The sequence below is a fragment of the Rhinolophus sinicus genome, chromosome 6 (assembly GCF_057876585.1).
Source record: "Rhinolophus sinicus isolate RSI-liver-muscle chromosome 6, RSI-T2T, whole genome shotgun sequence".
Taxonomy (NCBI): domain Eukaryota; kingdom Metazoa; phylum Chordata; class Mammalia; order Chiroptera; family Rhinolophidae; genus Rhinolophus; species Rhinolophus sinicus.
Genome location: NC_142506.1, coordinates 25,378,779 through 25,401,893, shown reverse-complemented (window position 1 = coordinate 25,401,893; position 23,115 = coordinate 25,378,779). Strand labels below are relative to the sequence as shown.

General features: G+C 33.1%; 1 protein-coding gene across 10 annotated transcripts in view; it reads left to right on the top strand.

Annotated features, from left to right (window-relative positions):
• Positions 1-23,115, top strand: part of OXR1 (oxidation resistance 1) — a 451,782-nt gene that overhangs the window by 413,703 nt on the left and 14,964 nt on the right. For 8 of the 10 annotated variants that reach the window (XM_019750593.3, XM_019750589.3, XM_074316799.2 and 5 more), the window contains 2 exons: positions 3,240-3,408; positions 5,889-6,051. In XM_019750593.3, coding sequence (XP_019606152.1) covers positions 3,240-3,408; positions 5,889-6,051 — 332 coding nt within the window. Of the gene's footprint in view, positions 1-3,239; positions 3,409-5,888; positions 6,052-14,359; positions 14,548-23,115 lie in introns of those variants that run through there. The other 2 variants (XM_019750598.3, XM_019750599.3) reach the window with 2 other exon arrangements.

Genomic DNA, 23,115 nt, shown 5'->3' with positions numbered 1-23,115 from the left:
AGTCTCTGGTTTCTAGTCTTGTGTTGTCCTATCCCATGGTGAATTATAACATAATGAGCATCTTTTCCACCATGTTTAAACATTCCTGACTCACCACAGTCTATCTTTCAACAATTTATTTCTTGAAAATGCATACAAACTCTGTAATACCTTTGATTTCTGCATTTTCTCTTTTAGTTCTTGGTATGTTACCTCATTAAAACGTCTTCTTATCATTGAGTATATAATATCCTAATTGCAATGTATAATTGCTAAAGTTGTAATCCCATCTTTTTTTATAATTATACATAAAAATCTATTTTTTAAATTTAAAGTATCCAGACGTTCCATCATTGTCTGAGTAAATGTTTTCCTTTAAAAAGCAGCACTGAAGATAAATTAAAACAGCCTTTTCTCTTTCAGTTTTGTTTTTTTGTAGACTGTTTACTTATAAAAATTAAAGTAATAGTCTTATGGTTTATTTCTAATGTATAGTGCTCCTGCTTATTCATATATTATGTTTTAAATGGTGCGTAGCTCAGGTATCTTAGCTAACATTTCTTACATTTTGTTGGAATATTGATTCTAGATTAGTCCAATTTATATCGTCTGAGCTTTTCTTTCATTTTTTTAACTTCAAAATTTTTTATGTACGTATATAAAATAAACTTTACCATTTTGACCATTTTTAAATGTAAAATTCAGTGGCATTAACTATATTCACATTGTTGTGCAACTAGCACCACCATCCATTTCCAGAACTTTTTCATCTTCCCAAACTGAAACTCTGTACTCATTAAACAAAGCCCCCATTCTCCCCTCCCCCGGCCCCTGGCAACCACCATTTTACTTTTAGTCTGTATGAGTATGAGTTTTGTCTCTAGATACCTCGTGTAGGTGTACTCGTATAATATGTACCCTTTCGTGTGTGTCTTATTTCCCTTAGCATAATGCCTTCAAGTTTCATGTATGTTGTAGCAGGTGTCAGAATTTCCTTCCTTTTTAAAGCTTAATAATATTTCACTATATATACCACATTTTCTTTAGCTTTTAATTCATTGATGGACATATAAATTGTTTCAACGTTTTGTCTATTGTGAGTAATGCTGCTGTGAATATTGGAGTGCAAATATCTAAGTCCCTCCTTACAATTTTTTTTGAATATATACCCAGAGGTGAATTTGCTAGATTCTGTGGTAATCCTATGTTTAAGTTTTTGAGGAACTGGCCGAACTGTTTTTCCCACTGTGGCTGCACCCTTTTACATTTCCACCGGCAATGCACAAGGGTTTAGTCTAGTTTTTAAAACACTGAATTTTCTTTCCATCATATTGTTTAGGTACTCCGAAGACCTAAGGATTATATTTAGTAGATGTTAAGGAATTAATTTACTCAAAGCAAGTGCTGTAAAAGACTGAGTGCTTCTTCTTTTGTAATTTTTTTCTTTATTAGAACTAATGAATGTTCATTAATAATCATTTGACAAAAAATATAGTAGGATTTTAGAAAATTTACAAAAATTACCTGGAATTCATCTCCTAGAGATGATCATTGTTAACATTTGGTATATATTTATCTTTGATCTTTGGTATATATGTGTATATGTATGTTCATATGTATATATATGTATGTTCACATACACATATATACAATTTTGATACTTATATGTATACATATGTATTTTTATATAAAATCAGGATTATACTGGGTATAGTGTTGTAATTTCCTTTTTTCATATAATATTTTATGTCATTAAACGTTTTCCCATGTCATTATAGTTCTTTGAAAACATGGTTTTTAATGGCCTGTAATTAAACCAAGTTCATGTTGTTAAGATATTCAGTTGTTATTAACAATTCATATCGTTAAGATATTTTCTGTATTTGAAGTTGTAAAGAATGCTGACATGCATATCTTTATTTGATATCTTTGTGTCTGATGGTTGCCTTATATTTAGAATCTTGGAAAAAGATAAAATAAGGGGTTCTGTTTAACCTAATAATGCGATAGACTACTTTGATTGTAGTGGGTTTATTGTGGTGCAGGGTTTGATGGGAGGAGACTCTATTGTGACAAAATACTGAAAAGAGAAGAGTTGGCAGATACGTTTAGATTAGATATCCCAGGATTACCATTTGGTTTTTGTTTTTGTTGTTTCAGTTTGTTTTTTTGTTTTTTTAAGAAGGGTGTGGGAGTAACCAGTCAAGTTACTAATTTTAAGTAACTTGAGATTCTATAATAGGGCAGTATTCAAAAGTCAGTATTATGATATCAGTATTTAGTGACTTTATAATAAAACTGTTTAATATAAAACTGGAACATAACTGTGGGAAGAATTGTAAAAGTTCACTTTTTAACCAGATGCAAATATTTGGGCTCAGATAGATTATGTACCTTCCACTTCCACAATATTATGTCGTAAAAAGCCACGGCTAGTTCCCAGATCTCCTAAGTATGACTAAGTGCTTTTTCCTCCATACTATGCTGCCTTTGTAAGCTAATTAATGTCCTGATTCCTGAATTCAACCTTATTATCAGACCCTTAGTGTACCTTATGTCAGTATCTCTGGTTGGAAGAGTTAGCAATAATTCATGCTTAATAAACTGTCGAAACAGATGGCCTAATCTAGCATATTATTGATTCTTTCATCATATCTTTATTTGTATGTAAAAGCTTTAGAAGCTTTTTTATTAAATTTCTGTCCATAACAACATTAAAGTAAACCTTCAAAAAAAGCTATAGACTTAGTTGTTATTCTAGAAGGCTGATAGAGAATGTTATTCTAGAATGTTGATTGTTTTATCACACCTTTGTATATATGTAAAAGCTTCAGAACTTTCTATTAAATGTTTGTGTATAGCAGTCATATTAAAGTAAACCTTTAGAAATACTACAAACTTATTCAGTTGTTATCCTAGAAGACAGAAAATTATACATGTATATGGAATTACTTTAGGATGGTTATTACAAACAAAAATTTAACAAAAGAGTTTCTGAAGCTTTCCCATTTTTCCCTGATACCCTTAGACATAATTTCAGCTCATAAAGTGGCTGTTAGTTCATTAGTCTTGCTGTACCTATACCTTTGATGGAAAAAAATATAAGTTACTTAAGAGAATTCACCAAAGTAAGTATTAGTAAATTGAAGTTTTATTCTGTAATTATTTGTCAGAAGTTTGGAAGTAAACATTATTTAATCTAAATTATTTAAGCATGATGTATAAGAATTGAATAAACACTATTTGCATCTCAATTCTAGGTTCTGCACTTTTGAAAGAAAAGAGAAGGCACCGATTACATAAGTTTTTATGTCTTAGAGTTGGAAAACCAATGAGGAAAACATTTGTGTCTCAAGCAAGTGCAACAATGCAGCAGTATGCACAAAGAGATAAGAAACATGAATATTGGTTTGCTGTGCCACAAGAAAGGTAAAGAAACAAACAATAACAAAAACTAAAAACATTATTGAGATTCTCAGAATTAAAATTATTTTGTATATCACTTAACACCAATGACAGAGTACTTTTGAAAGAAATAGTTTATGAATAAAAGCTGACATTAGGGCCGGCCCGGTGGCTCAGGCGGTTAGAGCTCCGTGCTCCTAACTCCGAAGGCTGCCGGTTCGATTCCCACATGGGCCAGTGGGCTCTCAACCACAAGGTTGCCAGTTCAATTCCTCGAGTCCCGCAAGGGATGGTGGGCTCTGCCCCCTGCAACTAAGATTGAACACGGCACCTTGAGCTGAGCTGCCTCCCAGATGGCTCAGTTGTTGGTTGGAGCGTGGGCTCTCAACCACAAGGTTGCCAGTTCAATTCCTCGACTCCCGCAAGGGATGGTGGGCAGCGCCCCCTGCAACTAAGATTGAACACGGCACCTTGAGCTGAGCTGCCGCTGAGCTCCCGGATGGCTCAGTTGGTTGGAGCACGTCCTCTGAACCACAAGGTTGCCGGTTCGACTCCCGCAAGGGATGGTGGGCTGTGCCCCCTGCAACTAGCAACGGCAACTGGACCTGGAGCTGAGCTGTGCCCTCCACAACTAAGACTGAAAGAACAACAACTTGAAGCCGAACAGAACCCTCCACAACTAAGATTGAAAGGACAACAATTTGACCATTGTTCCCCAATAAAGTCCTGTTCCCCTTCCCCAATAAAATCTTTAAAAAAAAAAAAAAAAAAAGCTGACATTAAATCTATTTAAAATAATTTAGCTCCTATTTTATACTCTTTAATTTACCCCATTTTTAATATTATTCCCCTTTGTGGTTTAATATAAAAATGTGAATATAGACCTAGCTTTAGTAGTAAGGAAACTTGCTTAAAATGTCTTAGAGCAAGAAAGCTCATCAAAATACTAACTGGAATGGGCCCTACTTCAAGGCAGCTAATGATATATAATCCCTTTTAAAAATCTCCTCAAATACTTACTGAATGCCTGCTATATACATAGTGCTAAATTTGCTCCTAAAAGGATGTGGTCTTCAAACTACTTTTTGTATCACCTACACAATAAAATTTTCATCATAAGTTTAAACAATTGTAAAGGATGTCTGTCATCACTGTATTGTAAATACTGGCATCTTAAGTTAAACTGTTACCCATTTAAGAAACTATTTCTGCTCTTCTTTAACAGAATTTGCATGATTACCTTTTGTCGTTGAGCTTGTATTTCCATTAGACCACCTCATAGAATCTTATTAAAAAGTAGTATATTTTTATTTCCTATTGTATTTCTTTGTAAATTACATACACTTATACATTTGTGTGTGTGTGTATGTACATACTGAAATTACATTTATTTTAAAATTTTCTGTGACTGTTATCAAAATAGTAAAGGGCCTAAGGTTTACCTTACTTGCAAGCTAGCAAGTTGGTCTGTCTCCGTTTAATGCACGCTGGCAGAAAATGCAAGAGTCACAATTGTAGTAGTCAGAGTACCAGCATTTGTATGAGTTCTTTGAGCCTTACTTTCCACAGTGTGATGTGAAGAAGGCCAGGTGACAGATGCATATGCCATGGGTGATGATACAGAAGAGGAACCATAAGTTTAGGGAACCTAAACCTTTTATAATTGTATGGGAAGCATAATTACCCTTGGCTCTAGAGTTGAGAAACTTTTTACCTTCTAAGACTATGCTATGCTGTCTCCTATGCTGATATGCTTGATAAGATAAGGCTGGACAAAGGTACTCAATACCTCTACTCACTAGACATGCAGAAATCCAAGAAAAAATTATCTATAAACAACTACTTCATTCCAAATGTTAAGTAAATTCAGAAGAAAATTTAATTTTATTGTTATTAACACATAATTATGACAACATAAATTATAAATTTTCATAACAACGGGCTTTCCAATAGTAAACAAAATTGAAAAGGGAAATGAGATTTAAAAGATTAAATAATCTACCCCTGAACCAATAATAAACTGTGTGTTCCTGGTATTAATATCATTTATAGTTAAACACAAAACACATTAAATTTCTATTAACTTAGAAAAATTCTGCATACTATTCATGTTTCAAAATAGGGACTTAGTAAATTGTTTGCTTATATTTTAGATAATTAGATTATGTAAATGATGTCGAAATTATGGGTTCAGTTTCCCTTTCCATTACTAGTTGCTTTAAAGAGAAAAAACATTACCATGGACAGCATCTGAGCTAGTCAAAAACATGCCAAGGAAAATCTTAATATACTCAGAACTACTTGATAGAACACAGCCAAAAAATTTTTTAAGTTAATGTTTTCCTTATAGTGGGCTTTGTTATCTTTTTAAATAAAGCATAGTATATTTTGTGTATATTTTAAGTCCTCAAGTTTTGTCAAGATATTTAACCAACATAATTTTGGAATTCTATCTAATAGCACGGAACACTAGATCTGTTATTAATAGTCACTTGTTCTAACAGGACAGACCACTTGTATGCCTTCTTCATTCAGTGGAGTCCAGAAATATATGCAGAAGATACTGGTGAATATACCAGAGAACCTGGATTTATAGTTGTAAAAAAGATAGAAGAATCTGAAACGAATGAGGATTCTACTAATGAAGCAGCAGCCAGAGAATGGGAGGTAAGGAAAAAAACTGAAGATTTCATTCATCTTTTTCCTTTGTGTGAATTTTTATAGCTTCATGGTAGTACAGGAAAGTACAAGTGATCTTTGTACAAAAGAAAAAATTTTTAAAGGCTTCCTGTCCATGTGTTTTATTGAATGAATCTGATTAGTATCTTTGGATTACTACTACTTGTCATTTTCCTTTTGCTTTAAAATACTAGAGATGCAACATATCAGCAATCAGATGACTCACTGAGTGCATTTTAGAATAATGTTAATTACTGTTATACTAAATTTCCTAACTTTTTTTTTTAGATCTGATTCATTTTAGTATTGTCTCCTGCATGGAGCTGGTACAGCAGTCATTTAACACATTTATGCAAATTAGCACTCTTTTCTGAGTCCATACCCAAGCATTATCTTGACATGAATGTAATAATAACACTAGGGAAAGAAACTGATGCTAATTTTACGAAATCGTAAAAGTGTTATGTGTTCAAGTTTAATGAACTCATCTATATGGCCAAATTAACACTAATCAACTTTTTGTAACCCCTTCTAGGGATACATCTTTTAATGATGCACAGCATGTTTTACATGCTTTGTCTTATGGGATTGATAGGGTGACAGTTATTGTTTTTTCTGTTGTGATTGCCTGGATTAATCTCTTCTTGACACATTAGAAAATATAGAGCAGATGCTAAAATGTGATAATAAATGGGTCAAATTTTGTTATCCATTTGTTAATGTTTGTGGTTGTTTATGTGATATAAATTTATTGTGCATGTACTTAACATGTATAATGATTGAAGATATACATGGCATGTCTTGTGTAAAACGTGGACCTGATTTTGAATGTGTTAATTAAGTCCATTCTGTGTACTATATACAACATCAGTTTCTATGGTTCCTTTAGTATAATGGAGGGAAAGAGGTAATACATATACTGAGCGTTTATTTTGGGTTCTTTTAATACTTAAACCAACATTATTAATCTTCACACCAACTTTATTCACAAATAGCCCCAACCTGGAAACAACATGAATGCCTGTCAGGAGAATGTATAAATATTCATAAAATTCTAAATCATATAGCAAAGAAAAGATCTGGTGCAGACCAACAACATAGATGAGCCTCACAGATAATATGTTTAGTAAAAGAAGCCAAGCCACATACAAAGAGTATACTGTATAAATCAATTTACATAAACTCAGAAGGGCAAAACTAGTCAAAAGTCCATCAGATTATGTTTCTGGGGGTTATTGGGTGGCTAGGAGCAGGAGGGAACTTTATAGAGTCCTAGAGATGTTCTGTATTTTATTCTGGATGATGGTTACTTGGGTGTTGCCATATGGAGAATCATCCCTTTGTATTTAAAATTAGCTTTAGGAGGCTTGTAAAATAGCCCAGGTGATCCAAGAAGTGTACCTGTATGCGGCAGCAACAGTTGAAGGTGGCGTAGGATGGGATGAAATAAACTTTTCAAAAAAGGTATTAATAACTAATTAAGACTGGATTTAGTAACAACCAGGTAATGGTGAAGTTTTTTACTTGGGTGCAAGGTCGATGGCAATATTTTCAATCAAGTAAGGGAGTTGGGAGTTTTCTCTCCACTGGGGTTGAAGCACTTACCTTTGGAAATAATAGACCGTAGTATCTTGAGTTTGTTAATTTTGAATTCTTCTGCTTTGGGGATTTTAGTAACCATACTTTGCCACTGAAAAGGAACTGTTTATTACAGAAACTTTTCCTCTGGTTTCTGCCAGTATCCAATAACAGGAAGACAGTAGAGCATGTGTAGTGAGAATAATGTTATATGTGGAACTTTACAGTGTTGTGAAAAATGTTACTTAGTTTTTTATTTTGTGATGGGGATTGTTTTTATGGATTTTTACTGGAAAGGGAAGTGTCTAATGTCATTTCAACAGTGTCAGGAAGATCCTGAGGTAAAGGTGGGGAAAGATACCTGTTGATACCTACCGTTTCCTGATGATAGTGCTTTGATTTGATAAATATACAGAAATAGATATTAATAGTATAATGAATTTGCATATACCAATCACTCAGCTTTATCAACTTAATTTCATCTGTAATCCCTCCTTTTCCCCAGTTGTTCACATTTCTTCAAATATCATAAAAATGTTTAAAATGTATGTAATATGAATGTATTTTAGTTTGTTATTTGAATCAAGATCCAACTAAAATCCAAATGTTTCAGTTAGTTAAAATGTCTCTTAAGTCTCTGTAAATGTAGGTTCTTTCTCCATTTGTTTGCTATTCTTGTTTTCCTTGTAATTTTAATTTTTAAGAAACCAGATTTTTCCTGTAGAATGTCCCACAGTTTGGATTTGCTGATGGCACCCCACGGTTTTATTAGCATATTCTTCCACCTTGAATTCCCTATAAATTGATAATGAACATATAGAGTGCCCCATTTAACCATAGACTGTCATCTTTATTATACAGATCATTTCTCTAATCTTGTTTCTTATTTGGCTAAAATCCTCATAGTTGTAAATCTCAGTAGGTAATCTGTAATTCAGAGCCTGTACTCTTTTTAGCACACCAAGTTGGCAACCTTGGCAGAACCTTGAATCATCTGGGGGAACTTCCAAAAATCTTATTGCCCAAGGTCACCACAAACCAGTTAAATCAGAATCATGCTGTGTGGGACCTAGTTGTCAGTATTCTTTAAAGCTCCTCAGATGATTGCATTGTATAGTACAGATGGAAAACCACCATCGTATAACACATGCCACCACTTAAGGTGTAGTGTTAAACTTACACAATATTAAGACTGGAAGTTTCTTTCACACGGTGTTGATCATAATATAGTCATGCAAGTTATATTGTATAAAATATTTTTCAAAATACTACTCTTTTTTGATGTTGCATCTGCACACCAAAAGCATAAATTTGGTTCGCTATGGAGAAACATTTCTTTAATCATTTGTGCCTTGATTTCTAAAAACGTTTTTCTTATCAGTAGTAGCCATGCTGATGCAATTACTCCAGGCATAGCTCCCTTACATACCAAAAGACTCCTATCACGTGTCTTGATTTCCCTCTTCTAATAATGCATTTGAGTATACATACCAGGCTATCGTTAATTGATCTGCGCTTCTTTAATTTGTCCATCAAGTACTCTTTAAAGTCTGGTGGACTTGACAAGTACCCAAATTCTAGTGGTGTTGACAAAAGCAGTGGCTAGCACAATAACCCTGAAGTATCTTTGAAGCCTGTTTTATCTTTAAGTTTCATGTGAATTTTACATTCTTAAATTTACCTGATGTAATATAAAAAGAATTTTTAAAGTTCCTTACCATTAAAAAATGATGCTACAGTAATATAGGTCATTTGTACCCTGTCACCAGGTGTCATGGCACTTACTGCACCCTCGGGCTATATCATCCTCAATCCCAAGTACCAACTTCAAGAGGCTCTCTAGTAGAATCCTCTGAAAGTTTTAGGTTTCAAAGTATCACGTGTTGGGTATGCCCAGTCAGACTACTTGATGACACAGGCCTTAAAAGTGGATCGTTTTAAGCTAAAATTGCTTGTTATCCCATTGCCTTTGGGTTGAATTTCACCCCTTTTGGGATATTAGCTGGCAGAAACACTTTTCCATTCTTTTCATCTCTAAAGTTAATATTATACCACTTATAGTTCAGTATCTTTCATACGCCATACCTACTAATTAAAGCATTCAGTTTTCCTAGGATGATAGAAACAAGTAGGAAATTGACTTTATTAACTATAATTGATTTATTTTGAAGTTTACCTCCCAGGTTTATCTTATTGATTAAATTAAAAAATACAAGTTTACTAAGATTATATGCCAATAGATTATACAACATATTAGTGTGTTTCATTTTCAAAAGTAATGATTGGTATTAGAAGAAAATTGTTCTGGTTTACCCCACTTCTCCCTCATGCCAAAGTATTGATAAAAATATGTTCCATTTGATTTTTGGTTTCTGAGATGACTTGTTGATTTTGAGGTGCTTGACATTACTCACATTTTTTCAGACAATCGAAGCTTAGTTCATTCATGTAAGTGTAAGTGTAAATATGTTGACTACTTGTTACATAAATCTGTGCAAAGGTTTTGTAATCACTCATGATATTTTAGAATCTGCTTTCTAGTTTAGGTAGTTCTTAAATATCATTTATAGACTCTTCATATTTTTATATTATTTTTAGTGTTCTCCATTTAAATTATATGAATATAAAATATTTAACCTAAACTTGGCATATTAGGCCATAGAATTTCTCATATTATGTCCTTATTGGGTTTGTTTTTTTTATTAGTATTTGATGATTGCCATGTGGAGTCAGTTCTTTTTTCTTAATTGTCATTAATTAAGTAAAGTGATTGACATGGTTGTTTGCTAGGTTACCCAGAGAAGACTGTTGCCAACGGTTTGGAATTGCTGCAACTTCTAAGAAGCACCAGTATCAGGAAGCTTGAATTGTCTGGCTAACATTTTATTTCCTAAGCTTTCAGATAAAGGGCATTCTGGTGATCGTTTTATTAAACACGTGGGTTTGGTTTTTTTAATTAAACACAAGTAATGCCAAAATTAAAATTGAGTCAACATATAAAACAAAACAAAACATTCCTGATCTCTTCTCAGCCTAGCCAGCGGAATCCATACAGAATTGATTTTGTTCGCCGTGAAAGTAGTGTCTGTGTCTAAGTCACTAAGTATAGTGAGGTCACATTTCTCCTAAAGGCAGCTGAAGAATATATATAATTTTACATTGATTAGATCACATAGTGTTGTAAATCATAACTCCAGAAGAAACTGAATAAATGTGAAAAAGGTAGAGATCAAAAGCATTAAAAACAATTAGAATTTATGAGTTAATTCAGATTGCCTTGTATAATATTTTTGTATTGAGTATTTTTAAAGCCACTTTATTGAGGTATGCTTGACATACAGAAAACATATTTAATATATATAACTTGATGAGATTGGAGTCAAGTAAAAAATCATCGCAACAGTCTATGCCATAAACATATCCATCAACTCAAAATCTTTTTCACACCCTCTTTATTGTTGTTGTTTTGTAATAAGAACACTTAATATAAGATCTATCCTCTTAGCAAATCTTCAGCTATACCATACAGTGTTATTACAGGCACTGTGTTGTAGAGTAGATCTCTAGTTCTAGACTGTTCATGTATTTTCTGTTGTTAGCATTTGGCACCCAGGAATTATGCCTAATGTGGTCTTTTTTGACTATTAGTAATGTTAAATGAGGCTGTTATCTATCTCAGGAAAGTTTTGAACCAATGCTTTGCTTTCCCTGTTAATATTCTTCCTCAGTTACTAGCCAAAAGTTATGGGCTATAAAATTTCCATTAAAAATCCAAAGTGTTGTTTAATATGGATTGTGAGAAGAGACAAGATGGTTAAATGACAGACTAGTTTATGATTTGAAATATTAAAATTATAAAATATTACTTTAAATACTGAGTGGGGTAGAAAATGTATTATTGCTTCTAGTAGACCTCTCCCGACTAAGGAAATCATAAAAGGTAATTTAATAATTTCAGCCCCGATAAAGAAAGTAGAGGAAAAAAGATGATTATGTTGAGTATCTGAATTATAGGAACAGATTATGTTCAGTCTTAAAGCTAGGTATGTTTTTAAAAGTGCTTCATTTTGAAGTCTGTCATTTTGCACTAATGATAAATTGACATCTGCTTCAAGCTCTGGAATGTCTGGGCAAATGTAAGTGTCCTAACATTATGTTTTCTAAACACTATGAAAAAAGAAAAGACAAGAAAGAGATTTACTGAGCTCATTTTATGTCTGCTAGATATTATGTTTATTAATTAGGAAGCATTTCACTTCATGAAACAGAAAAACACACTCAAAAAATAGCTTAAACCAGTTTTTTTTATTGAGTTACAATTGCATATAGCATTGTTTCAGGTGTACAATAAAATGATTCGATATTTGTATATAGTACAAAATGATCACTGCAATAAGTTTAGTTAGCATTCGTCACCATATATAGTTAAGGGAAAATTTTTTTCTTAAAATAAGGACTTTTAGGATCTACTCTCTTAGCAATTTTCAAATATGCACTACAGAATTGCTAACTATATTTACCACACTGTATATTACATCCTCATGACTTATTTTATAACTGGAAGCTTGTACCTTTTGGCAACCTCCAATCTGTAATCTTTAGCTATAAACTTGTTTGTGCTTTGTTTTCGTTTTTGTTTTTTTTTTTGGTTGTTATTTTAAATTACACATGTAAGTGAGATCATCAGGTATTTGTCTCTGACTTAATTTCACTTAGCATAAGGTCCTTAAGGTCTACAATGTCCCTAATGTCCATGTTGTCACAAATGGCAAGATTTCATTCTTTTTTTATGGCTAAGTAGTGTTCCATTGTACATCTTGGCTATTATAAATAATGCTGCAATGGACATGGAGGTGCAGATATCTTTTAGAATTCGTGTTTTCATTTTCTTTGAATAAATTTAGTGAGAAGTGGAATTGCTGCATCATAAGGTAATTGTATTTTAAATTTTTAAGGAAACTCTCTGCTGTTTCCCGTCGTGGCTACACCAGTTTTCATTCCCACCAACATATTACACAAGGCTTCCCTTTGCTTCACATCCTCGCCAACACTTGTCATTTCTTTAACTTTTTGATAATAGCCATTCTGACAAATGTGAGATGATATTTCATTGTGTTTGTTGTTTTTTCAAAGTGTGGTCCCAAAACTATGAGCATCAGCAGCATCTAGGAATTTATTAAAAATTCAGGTTCTCAGACCCCATTCCATCTGCTTAACCAGAAACTGGTTTTGGAGCCCAGCATTCTGTGTTTTACACAAATGATCCAGATGACTGTGATGCAGGCTAAACTTTCAGAGCCACTTGTATAGATCTGTGAGGACACATCCTGTCCTGGCATGAAGGCGGCCTTCTCAGAAACAACATGACTGAAAAGACGATCTGAGCAAAATCAAAGCTGTATTAGAAGCTTTGGTGATGTATGTTGAGTAGACAGCCAACAAAATAGGCTATCCTGGTGCGCACGCGCGTGTGTGTGTGTGTGTGTGTGTGTGTGTGTGTTTAACAGTCTCATTTAAATACATTTTGGTACACATACAATATTTTTAATTATTAGGAAATCTGACTGTAAGTAATGAATAGGTTTCCAAAATGGCACCCCCACCACCACCAAATCCTGTAAGTGTCATTGGTGTGGCCAGGGGGAATCCAGTGACGGGGGTGGTGTGGATGTGTGATGGGACTCTGTATGTAGCAAGGCCCGTGTGGAGATGGTTATAATGTGCCTATGAGAGCTTGTGGGAAAGAGATCTTAGGGTAAGTGGGGTGGGGCTGGTTGGGGGATGTTCAGTGTGGGGTGTGCTCTGTACTGTGCATGTACATGCTGGAAAGTGGAGGAAGGAAGTGTGCGGGTGTGGTGCAGTGTTGTGTGTGGTAGAGAGGTGGTGTGTGTGTGTGTGAAGGGTGTCATTGTGTGTACAGTTCTTTGTGTACCCACAACAAGGTAAAGGCAGGAGCAGGTTTGGTCTAAAATGGAAGAAATCTTCAGATGTACTATATTATGACATTGATAGTCTAGTTAAAATTGAGCTCTGGATAATTTTAGTTTATAGACATAATAATATTCTTAAAATTTCACTTATTTGGTTATATTCAGCATGCTACTGGTTAGTGAAGTATATGTAGGCATAAGTAAATATAAGTACTTTTTCAAGAAATTAAATGTTAGAAAATTCAGTTTAAAAATAGACTGTGTAACAGTCAAAGGAATTTTCAGGTCATTTTGAGTATTTGTGTAGGATTTATTTGTAGTAGATTGGCTTTGTTTTTACATAGTCATTCCATGAAATATGAGGGTTGAAGAGCCCTCAAAGAACATTTTATTGCTTAAAAATGCACACACAAAAGATGAAATTTTATAGGACTCTTAAATCTAAATAAAAAGCAGAATTTTATGATTATATGAGCAAACAACACAATGTTAATTGAAATAATTTGTGTACTTTGGGAGGGACTCGGGCAACTGTGCTTATTACTTTTTTATGACTAAGATATTTTTAGTGTATGTCTTGGTGTACTGGTTTTAGAAATACATGCTCTGTGTCTTTAAACTTTTGAGCCCTTTCTTTGCACATTTGGGCACAGCGCAACCAAACTTAAACATGGGAAACCCTCTCTTCCCTCCCCAGCTTTACAGTCTCCACTCAGGACTCTGTTTGCAATGGACACTACTTAGTGATTAGCTCTTTGTATTGTCAATCAAATCTTTGTCTCTAGCAAACTGTTTTGTCACTGTAGTAGGAAGGGCTCTTGTGCTGGAAATTTATCTTTGACAGAGGAAGAATGCTTTTTAAAACAGTTTTTACAAGATCTGATGTAACTTAATTTGCCCTGGAAAGGAAATGTCTCGTCTCTGGTATGGGAAAAAAGGGAGAAGACATCAGCCAATTAATCATAAATATACTCTGGTAAATCTTAGTCAATAATTTTAATTTCTGTATTTACTAGTATTTTTATGGTGACATTATGCAAAATTATACAATTTCTGAAAGTTTAATCTTAAGAGAATATTTATATAATACAAAATTGTATGATTAAAGTACTTTTAAGTTATTTCTGCTAATCCTAAATATCTTCAAAAAAGGAAATGAATAGGGACTGTAACTTGGTTTTGTAGAAGTGTTTTGACTTTCTATTCTACATAAGCAATAGCTACCAAATCTTTATTGCTGCCTAAATTTTTTATTTAAGCTTAACTTTCACAGGAAAGTTGTAGGAAAATATTCAGAATCTTTTTTTGCTTAAAAATAAGTTGAGTAGGACAATCAGAGTGAGTTAACTCTAATTTTTTTTAGTGGATTCCAAACTAGATACATTTATAATATTGTGTAGTAAGAGTATTATTTTAGGAATCTGAGAAAGGCTTTTTGAAACTATCCAAACTGTTTCAAACAGTGCTATTTAATATAAAACTTTAAAAGGTATTCTAATAAAAATTTCAGTCAATGTTACTATTTAAGAATCTTAGTTATTTTTTTAATATAAATGTGTGTGCATTATTTGTTAGAAAATATATTGCCAATTATTCTTTCTGTAGCAATTCAGGATTATATCTTGCCTTAGTAATTTTATTTTGTTTTTACTGTAGTTGTGGGTGATAAACAAGGCTAGATATATGCTTAGAATCAGGAGTGACTTTGGAAGATGGCCCCAAAGCACCTTGCCCACCCTTAAATTTCAAGCATGTAAAAATATTATTGGTATTTGTAATTAGTCTAGAGAGTACTTTGTTATGTTTTTAGTTTTAAATTGAATGATTTCAAGTTTTTGTTTATATGATGAATCAGTACAGAGGAATTTAGAAATCTAAAATGATGGAATTAGTTAAAATTGTGATCAGATTTATCAGAACAGTCAATTAACACAGATTTTTTTTTTAACCAAACACACTGAAGCTATTCATGTATTTTTATATGTGCAGTTAGAGTAAATATCATTATTTTTGCCAAGCCTTTAATACAATGTAATTTATTACAGACACAGGCAAAATAAATTTTGGATGTTTTGAATTTTATAGATCTTCATAATATGCATCATACGCTTATTGCACCCACTCCTGTTCATCCTTACAGGAAGCTGTTACATGATTTTTGTCAGATATAAGAGCATGCTTCTCACTGGTCTTCACCTCAGCTACACGGACAGTTTTCATATGTTATTTCATTGAACCTTCACAATAATGGCAGTCAGTAGTATTACCCCTGTTTTAAAGGTGGCTCAACAGGTACCGAGTGGTTGCTGAACTAAGCTGTCATGGTGCACAGTTTGACCCTGGCACATTCTTGAACCCCCTGGGATACCATTTTGAGTTTTCTAAAGTGGCGCAATACAGTACAATGGGTTTTGATATGTAGACAAGTTCAGGTCCTAGGTTTCTAGCTGTTTTCTTTGCTTTAGATGAGATATTCCAGGAGCTGTAGGGCAAGAGAAAGGCTTAAGAAATAAGGATTAAAAGGTTATCAGTTCTTTTACTTGTCTTGTAGATTGAGATTTCCTGTAAGGTTTTACCTGCAAAGAGGCTCTTCTGCTTTAAAACTGAAAATAGAAAATGGTTCTTCTAGGAGAGGAACAAGTATTTTAGAACAAATAAGATGTCTCATTTTTGGACTTTGTATTTTGCAGTGTTTTATAGTTCTTCATATCTGTACTCACCTGATTAGCAGAATGGTACACACCTAAGTGACGAACTGGTTAGTACTCCATGCAGTATTTATGGAAACCGTGACAGTTTTTTAATTCTGATGTATGTGGTATCATATTTAACCTTACCAGTAACCCTATGTGTTAATCAGATTATTTTCATTTTATAAATAAGTTCATTTAAGGCTCAAAGATATTCATAGCTAGTAAGTGGAATTTGCCCCCAAAATACATGGAAAGAAGTTAAACCTTTGCCAATTAGCTTTTCAGTGAAAATCATGCTGATCAAGCATGCTTAATCACTTCCTTATCTTTATTGTTTTAAGGCTGTTTTAGAGTATATTCTGACACAACACCTAAACTTGAATCTTCTAGTCATTTATTTGAAGCTGTGTATATATTTGATATACCCACATATTATATCCTACCTTTTTATTGTCTTGTCGCTAAATTGTCTTTTGCTTGAAAGTTACATGCCTATTTATAAGGATTTATGCTTAATGAGACTAAAGTCACTAATCATTAAATAGTGACATTTATCTCTATCAATAGCAATACTTCACTAATTTAATCATCATTGTTTTTTGTATTAGACCCTTACATATGACAAAACAGATTTTATTTTTTGTATTTTAGGCTTTTATATATATGAAAACACAGTAGAAACACTCCTATGCTGAATTGTCTACATCTGTGTAAGAATTACCTCACAGGTAGAATTTTAAGAAGAGCTCATTTAAATGTAAAAATTTTTCTAGTGACCTCAACTCAATAAATATTTCTTATAGTAATGATAAAATAATTATTTCTACTAACACTATACTTATAATAATACTATATATTATTATAAACACATTATAATAATACTATATATTATTATAAACACATAACACAAGTTATTTAATCTTTGTGAAATACTGCTACTATCATCTCCATTTTATGAAACAGAGGCATAGTAGTCAAAAACCAGTCTAGACATTCTGACTCTAGCCTGTACCATTAAGTTTTTGTTTGTTTTGTTTTGTTTTGTTTTGTTTTGTTTTGTTTTGTTTTGTTTTGTTTTGTTAGTTTTGGGTGTACAAAACAATGTAATAGTTAGACATTTACACCCCTCACAAAGTGATAAGTCCACCTCCCAATCTACTACCCCTCTGACATCATATATCGTTGTTACAGTTCCACTGACTTTATTCCCTATGCTGGACTCCACAATCCGTGACTATGTATACAGAGGGTGCCAAAAAAAAAGCATACACATTTTAAAAAAGGGAAAAACTGTATTAAAATTATACCGATAACAAAAGATGAATACAGGTCACGTTTGACTTCTGCAGTTGCAAGAGGTGCTCAAAGTGGTTACCATCAGCATCCAGACCCTTCTGATTACGGCGAACTACTTCTTGAGCATAGATAACATCTCTTAAAATGTGTATACATTTTTGGAGGCAGCCCCAGTATATGTATTTAATTATAGTTGACATTCACTACTGTTCTTCTTCAGCTTTAGGTGTACAGCACAGTGGTCAGAAATTCGCACCATCCATTAAGTGATCCCCTGATAAGTCTAGTACCCATCTGGCACCCTGCATAATCTTTACATTATTGATTATATTCCCCATACTGTATTTCATATCCCTGTGACTACTAACCTGTACTTTCTAATCCCTTCACCTTCTCCCCTATTCCCACCCCCCTCCCATCTAGCAACCATCAGTTTGTTTTTCTCCTATAGCTCTGAGTCTATTTCTGTTTTGTTTGTTCATTTATTCTGTGCTTTAGATTCCAGATGTAAGTGAGATCATATGGTATTTGTCTTTCTCAGTCTGACTTATTTTGCTTAGCATGTGCCATTAAATTTTTTGCTATACTTGCTCTCAAAATTTTCCGAATGTAACTAGAAGTGAATTAACATTTATTTTGTACATTTAATTATCAGTGTCTACTTTATATATGTGTTATATATATCATTTATTCCTCATAAAGTGCTTAAATTATGATTATTATTTCCGTTCAAAAGAGCAGAAATGGAGAGATTAAATATTGTTGCTCAAGTTCACAAAATTAATAAAAAGCAGAAACAGAGTTAAGGCAGAGATCTATACCCAAACCCAGTATTCTTTCTGTTATATTATGTTGCCTACCTATAGTACATATTCACAGGAAATTTATTAACTAATATTTGTATATGCCTTAATTGTATGTAAAACATCCTCTGCTTTCTAGTTACATATATTCATGAAGGAGGACATACATGCATATATTCAATGTAGAATTTTTTCTTTATTTGGATTAGTAGTTGAGCGCATATTTATAACATATGCAAGTTATAAGACATAATAATAAAATGAGTATCTGTGATCCCAATACCCAACTTAAGAACTAAACTATCACCAATGCAATTGCATCAGCCTATGCGTTCTTTCTTTCTCGACCTCATGTCTCTTCCAAATTGGTAACCATCTCCCGGAATTTTGTGATTATCATTTCCCTGCTTTTCTTTTAATGGAATTTATTTTTTAGAATAGTTTTAGGCTTACAGAAAAATAGAAAGTACAGAATTCTCATATGCCTCCTTTCTCCCCAAACACAATATCCCTATTATTCACGTCTTGTATTAGTAAGGTTCATTTTTTACAATTTATGAACTAATATTATACATTATTATCACTCAAAGTTCATTGTTTATGTTAAGGTTTATTCTTTGTGTTGTGCATTCTATGGAATGACATGTATCTACCATTAAAGGCTGATATGTAATTTCACTGCCCTAAAAATTCCCTGTGCTCCATACATTCCTCCTTTCCTCCACCTTAACTGACCTTTTTACTGTTTCTATAGTTTTGCTTTTTCCAGAGTATCACATAGTTGGAATCATACAGTATGTAGCCTTTTCAGATTGGCTTCTTTCACTTATGCATTTTTTGGTTCCTCCCTGTCTTTTCATGGCTTATATGCTCTTTTTTTTTTTTTTTTAGTATTCCATTTTCTGGATGTACCGTAGTTTATTTATTGAAGGGTATCTTGGTCAATATAATAAAAAGCTATTTTAAACTTTCACATGCAGACTTTGTGTGGATACAAGTTTTCAACTCATTTGGGTAAATATCAAGGAATACAATTGATTAATTGTATAAGAATATGTTTAATTTTGTAGGAAACTTACAAACTGTTTTCCAAAGTGGCTGTACCGTTTTGCACTGTACTAAAACTGAAGGCGAGTTCCTGTTACTCCACATCCTCACCAGCATTTGATGTTGTCAGTGCTTTGGATTTGAGCCATTCTCAATAGTTTGTGGTGGTATCCCATTGTTATTTTAACTTATATTTATCTGATAACATATGATAATGAGCATCTTTTCATATTCTTATTTGCCATCTGTATATCTTCTTTGTTGAGTTATCTGTTCAGATTTTTATTTAGTTCATTTTTTAATTAGATTGTTTTCTTGTTGCGTTGTAAGAGTTTTTTTATATTTTGGGTAACATTTATCAGATAAGTATTTTGCAAAGATTTTCTCTCAGTCTGTGGCTTTTTTTTTTCATTGTCTTGCATACCAGTCACAAAGCAGACATTTTTAATTTTAATGAAATCTAAATAACTGTAATTTTTTCTTTCATGTATCATGTATGGTACTTTTGTTGTTCTACCTAAAAAAATGCACCCTCAAACCCAATGTCACCGAGATCTTTTTCTTGTGTTATCTTCTTGGAGTTTTACAGTTTTGTGTTTTCTGTTGTTTTCCATTTTGAGTTAATTTTTGTGAAAATAATAAGGACATAGTGTAGATAAACTGTTTTGCATGTGAATGTCCAGTTGTTTCAGCACTATTTGGGGAACAACATCCATGTTCCTTTGAATTATTTTTATTTCTTTGTCAAAAATCAATTGTCTGTATTTGTGTGAATCTATTTCTGGATGATCTGTTCCATTCCACTGGTCTATTTGTCTGTTCCCTTACCAGTATCACACTGTCTTGATTACTTGACCTTTATAAGTTTTGAAGTTGAGTAGTGTCCATTTCACTATTGAAATTGACTTAAAAAGTCTAAATTTGTCCTTTTCCTTTATCGTTGTGTTCCATTGAGATCTTCCATATAAACTTTAGATAATCAGTTTACCTATATCCGCAGAACAACTTGGCAGGATTTTCATTGGAATTGTGTTGAATCTGTAGGCCAAGCTAGAAAGAACTGTTATCTTGACAATATTGAGTCTTCCTATCTGTATCTGTGAACATGAATATTGCTCCATTTATTTACATATTCTTGTATTTATTTTTTTAGAATTTTGAACTTCTCAAAATTAACAAACTTATATATGTTTTGTTAGATTTACACCTAGGTATTTCAATTTTTTTGGTAGTAATATAAATAGTATTATTTTACATTTCAAATTCTAATTTTTCATAGCTGATATGTAGGAAAGCAGTTGACTTTTATATATTAGCCTTATATCCTGTAAACCTATAATTGCTATTAATTGCAATAGTTTAGGGTTGATTCTTCAGAATTTTCTACATGGGCAATCATGTCATCTACTAACAGTTTTATTTCATCCTTCCCAGTCAATACCTTTCATTTCCTTTTCTTGTCGTACTGCATCAGCCAGGACTTCTACTACAGTGTTGAGTAGGAGTGGTGAGAAGGGACATCTTTGGCTTGCTTCTTAGTGGGACATTGTTTCCTTCCTCACCATAATATATAATAATGTTACTGAACAGAAAAGTTGTCCGTTTGATGTTAGCAGAGCCAAACACTAAACACCAAGAATTGTAGTAGAGAAAGATTAGTTATTTTGTCATGAATGGAGCCACCCAGGAAGCTAATGCTCAGAAGCCCAGCCTCCCCAGTGGCATGTAGGTTACAGAGTCCATAGGGCAAAATCATAAGACCCTGTGGGTTAGGGGCTCGGGGTCATGCTGGAAGCTGATTGGGTGGAAGTGAGGTAAGGGTAATAAATCATCTCTTCAGGTCTTGAGGACAATTCTGAGGTCTGCTCTGGTGTCCCTCTGTCTGGTTTCATGGGAAAGTAGCCAGGGGGTCGTTCCACCTTAGGGCTCAGGAGCTGAAACATAACTTAGGGCAAGATGCTATCATTAGCCTGCCAGAGGTCCTGACCTTGGGACCAGCTTGCTGGTCCTGACTACTGTCTTTTGCTGCCTCGAGGGTGCTTATTATCTGTGGGAAAGGCTAGGTCTCTGAGGGATACATATATATATATATATATATATATATATATATATATATATATATATATATATATATAGAGAGAGAGAGAGAGAGAGAGAGAGAGAGAGAGAGAGAGAGAGAGGCAGGCAGAGGCTATCAATCTAGAACTAGGATTTAAAGCTAAATTTAATTAAAGTCATAAGGAGCCTCATTTTCAGTCACTAGGAATTTTTGGTAGATGTTCTATATCAAGTTGAAGAAGTTCCCCTCTATTCCTAGGTTGCTGGGAGTTTTAATCATGAATAACTATTGGATTTTGAATAGTGCTTTTTGTACATCTATTGATATAATCGTATGGTTTTTCTTATTTAGTCTATTGATGTGATGGATTACATCAGTTGATTTTCAAATTTTGAAGTACCTTGCAAATGCCTTGCGTACCTGGAATAAATCCCACTTGGTCATTGTCTATAATTCTTTTTATACATTGTTGGATTCAGTTTGCTAATATTTTGTTGAGACTTTTTGCTTGTATGTTCATGAGAGATACTGGTTTCTATATTTCCTTTTTTATAATGTCTTTGTTTGTTTTTTTATTTATTTATTTATTTATTTAATTGTTGGTCTCATGGAATGAGTTGGGAAGTATTTCCTCTGCTTCTATTTTCTGGAAGAGATTGTAGAGGATTAGTATAATTTCTTCTTTAAATGTTTGATAGAATTCACCAGTGAATCTATCTGGGTTCATTCCAAAGGTAGAGACCATAACCTCTTTGGGTTTCTTTGTTAGTATAGAGTCAGCTATTGTATTGCATGTATTGTTGCTTTACAAAAGTCAACATAATAATAATGGCTAGAATGGAAATCTATCCGATTTCTTCTTTTTGCTACTCTTATGTCTTTCATAGCTTTCACAAAGTTTTCATAGCTGTTTATAAAGTTACTTTGATGTTTACTGGTAGCTAATTTGTTTTAGTTGTCTAGAACTGGGCCTAGTACCTTCTGTTTTGGAAGGTTATTAATTATTAACTCAACTTCTTTAATATAAGCCTATTCAGATTATCTGTTTCTTCTAGTGTGCGTTTTGGTGGTTTGTGTCTTTCAAGAAATTTCAAGGTCCATTTCATCTAGATTATCAAATTTGTGGGTAGATTTGTTTATAATATTCTTTTATTCTTTTAATGTCCGTGGGATCAATAGTGACGGCCCTCTTTATTTCAGATATAATTCATTTGTGTCTTCTTTCCTTAATTTACTTAGCTTGGTAGAGGTTTATCAATTTTATTGAACTTTTCAAAGAACTGTCTTTTGGTTTCGTTGATTTTTTTCCTCCATTGCTTTTCTGTTTTCAACTTCGTTGATTTCTTCTCTATTTTTTTATTATTATTTATTTTCTTCTAGTTACTTCAGATTTAATTTGCTCTTCTTTTTCTAGGTTCCTAAGATGGAAGTTTAGATTACTGATTTTCTTATATATGCATTCGATGCTATAAATTTCCATATAATCCTTGCTTTCGTTGCATCCCAAAATAAGTTGTATTTTTATTTTCATGTAGTTCAAAATATTTTAAAATTTTTTCAGGATTTTTTTTGACCATGCATTAATTAGAAGTATGTTACTAAAAAGTATTTTGGTATTTTCCCACTATTTCTGTTACTGATTTCTA